Here is a 5,592-nt window from a genome sequence, read left to right on the forward strand (position 1 = left end):
CATTTTACATTTTAAAATAAATAATGGGGAAAAGAAAAAGGGAAGGAGAAAGAGTACAGGGAGAAAAAACAACCCCAACATCCCAGCCCACCCGGTATACCTATCGAACATTAGATATACTTTGGATCCCTAGTAACCTAAACAGATAACCTAACTAACAGATAACTATAAAAAGAGAGAAGACGAGAGAAGAAAAAAAAACCTCGGGGTATAGAGACCAGCGGTCACCTATCTGTTAACTATTTCCTAGCATTAAGCTCCATTTGGGAACACATTTCCTGTATGAGGATTAGATTTAGAAAAAAAAAAAAAGATTAGATAGCCTGAGTTGCTTGCATAAAACACAATTAAGCATTGATATGACAGAAGTCCACCTCTTAGAGAAAACAGAACATTTATGCTCACATGTGGAAGGTCAGTCAGAGCGTTATGGCCTACGATCAAGCCAGTGTTCAGCCTCTTGTGGAGTGTTAAAGAAGTGAGAGTCTCCATCCAATACTACCCGCAGACGCGCCGGGAAGAGCATGGAGTATTGGATCTGGCGGTCTCGGAGTTTTCTCTTGACCTGGAGAAACTGGGCTCTTGTCTTCTGGATGTCCGCGGCGAAATCTGGATACGCTGCCACAACTTGGTTGTCAAACTTTAGGGGACCCTGTACACGGGCAAGACGGAGGACGGCATCTCTGTCCCTGTAGTGCAAGAAGCGGGCGATGAATGTACGTGGGGGTGCACCCGGAGGTGGGGCCCTAGCAGGAAGACGATGGGCCCTTTCAACCGCGAAGTGTTGACTAAAGTCTCCATCTGGAAACAGGTCCCGGAGCCACCTCTCGAGGAACTTCTCAGGGGCAGAACCCTCCGCTCTCTCGGAGAGGCCCACAAAGCGTACATTGTTGCGACGCAGCCGCCCCTCCATATCCGAGAGCTTAGACTTGACAGCTGACATCTGTGTGGTTAAGTCAGCGACCGCAGTCTTAAGGGGGTTGGTTGTATCTTCCAGGTCAGATATGTGATGTTCCGCTTCTCCCACTCTCTCTCTTATTTTTTGCATATCATGACGAATGAGGGAAATGTCTGACTGCACCTGGCCAATCTTATCGGTGACTCTCTGTTCAGACGCCGATATGGCCAGTATCTGTTGCGTGGATTGGGCAGGATTCTCAGGAGGCGGTGGTTCATCTTCTGCCTGTGAAGGTGGAGGGGGGTTAGGGGTCTGGGGGGGCTGAGCTGAGGATGAGGCTTGGGAAGGGCGGGCATATTTTTCCAGTTTAGCCGCAGCTGTTGCAGCAGTAGATTTCCCCATTGCTGCTGGGATGTCTGGAGCGTGGAATGTAATTTCTTAGAAGACCAGCAGGGGGAGCAAGCTGTGTAGACAATTGGGAGTACCCCGTGCCTCCAAAATGGCTCCTCTTGAAAAAAGAGAAATAATGGGGAGGGTGAAAAAAAAAGCCAGGAGTATCAGGCCCAGTCTCAGGTGTATAGGGCTTAGGACCTGGAGTGTATACAGGGCTCCCAGACAGATAAAAGTGTCCAAGGCAGAGGTTTAGGAGAGGTGTTGGTTCTGGAGGTTAGGGTAGGGCATTGGGTATGTTTCAGCCAGAGGAAGGGATCTGGGGTGAGGGATAGGGGGAGGATGCCGCCTCTGTGTCCTACCCCGCTTCCTCCCGTATCGTCTCTAAGCTGTCCAGTGGCACTGGCAGGCTCACCTGTCTCTCCGCCGATTCTCCTTAGGGAGCCGCCACCTCCCGCGGGGTGTTGAAATGGAGGGCGGCTAGCTCCCACGTCCAGCCGGCCGCTCCAGGCTGTGTACGCCGAGCGGGGGGACGGAGCTGCGGACGCACGTCACACCCGCTCTCCGGGTTCTGTGCAGAGCAGTCAGGCGGGGAGATGGGGCGAGTCTCACCCTGCCGCTGTTGTTTGTGGACGTCGGGAGGGGAAGAGGGTCCCGTCGCAGGCACTGAGTGTGTCAGGATGCAAGATGGCGGGTCGTGCCTCGCGGTGAGTGTCCGAGGCTGCACTGAGATCAGGTGCAGGAGTTCTTTTGGAGCCTTCAAGCTGGCACAAACGAAGTCTCTATGCAGCGGTGGGGCTCTGTGCTTGGTTTGGGGCAACCCAGGCGTGTATAGGGTGCAGGAATAAGGATTTTTAAGAGGATTATTAGGGAGCTCACGGAGTCAGCGTCTACTCACATGCCCGGCCAAGCCACGCCCCCTATCAACCACCAGATTTATATAAAGAGCAAAAAAGTCCCAATAACATTTCAAACAAAGACCAGGCAGTAATCAGGGCTACGAGCACCAAACATAGAAAGGCATAGATGCCTATTGTGCATAAGGATCAGAGTAGCTAAAATAAATGATAGCACACACACAGGATGCCAGTACTAAAAGACAACGAGGGTACACCAGGCAGTTACCAAGTGAACAACTTGTAAAGTGCAGGGGAGCTTTAGGAGCACCGGTGAGTAGGTGTGGGGTGCCTATGGTCTCCCAGGCAGGATAATTTTTCAAATTTTCGGTGAAGTTCACTTACCCTGCGTCCACAGAAGCTCGGTCATGCCACGTCCCCTGCTGTCCTTTTTCTTAGTGAGACTTCTGACAGTCCTTGTTATCAATCATTTTTTTTAAATTCTGGGTCATATGCGGTTGTCGCTACTCGCAGTAATTCTCTTACATGTGTATCTGTTAGAACAGATCTATGCTTTGATTTAACTTGTTTTAGTGTAGAAAAAAAAGACTCACAAAGGTAAGTAGAACCAAACATTGATAAAAGTCTGAGTGCTGCACATTTGACATTGGGGTATTTCTCCATTGGTACAGTTCTCCAGAACTCAATTGTTCCATCTTTCAGGACAGATTTAAGTCGGTCATCCTCATAAAATTCAAGCATCTCAATCTGTGTACTTGCTTCATCTGTGACTAAAGGGGCTTTCAAAGTGTTGGCATCCGTATTGAAAGGGTCAACTAGGAATCTAATCTGAGGTTTTTTCAGCTGTAGATCATGGAATCTTTCCAGAAAGCTGTCTTTAAGTTCTTCAGTCAATATTGCATACCGTGCTGTGCTACTTTTTAAGATATCAGGTACTTGTTCACTTTCCTTTAACAGTAAAGGAAAATGTGTTAGATCTCCCTTTTGAAGTTGAGTATTGAACAAATTGAGTGTGCTGATAAAAGAAAATATACTTTGCACCATGTCAGGCAGTATCTTGAATTTCCCTTGAAGATCCAGGTTGAGTCTGTCGAGATGCCGCAGCATGTCCACAAGAAATGCCAGGTCTAAAACCCATTGTGGATCTGACAGCTCAGGGTATTCCTTTCCTTTTGCTTCCATAAAAATCTTCACAGGGTTCAAAAGTTCCAAAAAACGAGATAAGACTTTACCTTTTGAAAGCCACCTTACGGTACAGTAAAGTGGCAGGTCGCCTGGAAGACCTTGGTCAAGCTCAGCAATGAGATTCCTAAATTGTCTGTGATTGAGAGCATGTGTGCGAATAAAATTGACTATTTTTAGGACAGGATCCATTACGTGATCCAAATGTAACTTTTTAGATACCAGTTGCTCCCGATGGATGATGCAGTGAAACGTCCAGAAGTCAGGGAACTGTTTGTCAGCCCGGCACAGTCCCACAAGGCCATTCACAGATCCAACCATGGATGGTGCCCCATCAGTTGCCATTGCTGTAAGCTTTGATATAGGCAACTTTGATTTTGCCATAACATCCATCAGTGTTTCTTTCACATCAATGCCCCGGGTTCGGTCTTTTAAAGGCATTATATCAAGGAGTTCTTCCTTGATTACACAATCCTTTGAAACAGTCCGTACAAATATTGCCAATTGAGATTTGTCCTGGACATCACAAGACTCGTCTAGTGCAATGCTGAGGTATTCACATTTTTGAAGATCAGAAGTTAATTGAGATTCAACAGAAACATTTATGTCTGATATTCTATGCTCAACTGTATGTCGTGAGAGTTGTAGGTCTGAAACCATTTTTTTCAGAGCTATATTTTCTGGGCACAGGATGGACACTACATCTGTGAGACATTTTTTAACAAATTCACCTTCATTATAAGGTTTTTTTGCACGGGCAATATTCCAAGCAACTTTATAAGAGGCATGTGTAACTGTCTCAGAATGTTTGGAAAATTTCTGGAACACTTGTGTTTGTTTTGCAATTTGACCCTTCAAAGTTTTTACCTTGTGAGATCGTAGTTCAGTACCTATAGGGAATTCCTCGTCCATTTTAGCATGATGTGTGCTAAAATGACGATGAAGATTTGAACACTTGAAGTGTGTTAGTGCAGTCTGGCATATCAGACAGAGGGGTTTGCCTTTGTGATCTATGAAAAAATACAAGTTTTCCCATTCCGTTAAGAATGTTCTGTGTTCATCCTCGTATTTACGTTTATTTTGGGTTTTCTTTTCCATGTTTAAAAATGCTTGGAATATTCTGCAATTTCATAGAAAATAAAATACATTCATACGCTATCAAAAATGTTTAAATTAGGTCTGCAGACTATTATCAATCTATCATGTATATGGCACAAGTTCACTATTGCACACAAAAAACAATCCACATAAAAGCACAGCAGCCTACCAAAGAATCTTAGCATGTATAAAGCTGTACATCAGGTTTGAGAGGCAGGTAACCTGGTGGGGTATAAGGGCCAAATGCCAGTAAGGGCACTGTGCCGCAATGGCAGGCCCTTACAGTAATAACCAACATTGCTAAGCTATACTGTCACATAGTTCATTTTCACAGAGCAAAATGCATACTATGATAACAATTTCAAAATGCAATTAATAAAAAATAGGCTGTAGGTCAGAAATGGTGACCGTATACATTACAAAGAGAGAGAGAGAGTTTTTACATGTCGACGATTTTTCTGCAAACATGAAATCTGTTTTACATTCTGTTTAAAATTAGTGCCCCTTATCCTTATTACTTAAATACCAAGAAACGAAACAGCTCCTAGACACCCACCTACTGGAACAGGCCAAAAAAGACGTACTCTACACAAAACAAAAATTCTTTAGGTGGGGTAATAAAACAGGCAAACTGCTGGCCAACATGTCCAGACCTAAACATAAACGCACATATGTCACGGCAATACGCAACCCACAGTCCGGACAACTATCTACCAACACCCCTGACATACTCGCAGAATTTGAAAGATACTTCATAACATTGTATAGAGACCACACAACAGACACAGCAAACCAAGCAGATTTATTTCACCAATTACACCTCCCAAAGCTAACCCCATCACAAAGCGACATACTAACAGAACCTATACACCTAGAGGAGGTTTTAAAGGCAATCACTTCTTCTCATCTGGGAAAATCCCCTGGCCCAGACGGCCTATCAAATGAATACTTTAAACTCCTTCAACACCAACTAGCCCCGGCACTCACGGACCTGTTTAACAACCTCCTCACACACCATACCCCTTTCCCACATCTAACAAACACGACCACCATATTGTTACCCAAACCACAAAAAGATCCTCAATTAGTAGAGTCCTACAGGCCCATTAGTCTAATAAACACAGACATAAAATTACTAGCCAAAATCATAGCGGATAGGATGCAAAC

At 44.9% G+C, this 5,592-nt stretch overlaps 1 protein-coding gene across 1 annotated transcript; it reads right to left on the reverse strand.

Moving 5' to 3' along the window:
* Positions 1–2,607: 2,607 nt before the first annotated feature.
* Positions 2,608–4,239, reverse strand: LOC146055759 (general transcription factor II-I repeat domain-containing protein 2B-like). Its single transcript, XM_083168312.1, has one exon. It carries the CDS (start codon positions 4,237–4,239, stop codon positions 2,608–2,610), a length of 1,632 nt encoding a protein of 543 aa, XP_083024438.1.
* Positions 4,240–5,592: the final 1,353 nt, after the last annotated feature.

Source organism: Crinia signifera, unplaced genomic scaffold (assembly GCF_055691185.1).
Source record: "Crinia signifera unplaced genomic scaffold, ASM5569118v1 HAP2_SCAFFOLD_582, whole genome shotgun sequence".
NCBI classification, from domain to species: domain Eukaryota; kingdom Metazoa; phylum Chordata; class Amphibia; order Anura; family Myobatrachidae; genus Crinia; species Crinia signifera.

Bases quoted from the DNA above. Each gene is read 5' to 3' on its own strand.
- LOC146055759 (XM_083168312.1), bottom strand. From the start codon at position 4,239: ATGGACGAGGAATTCCCTATAGGTACTGAACTACGATCTCACAAGGTA.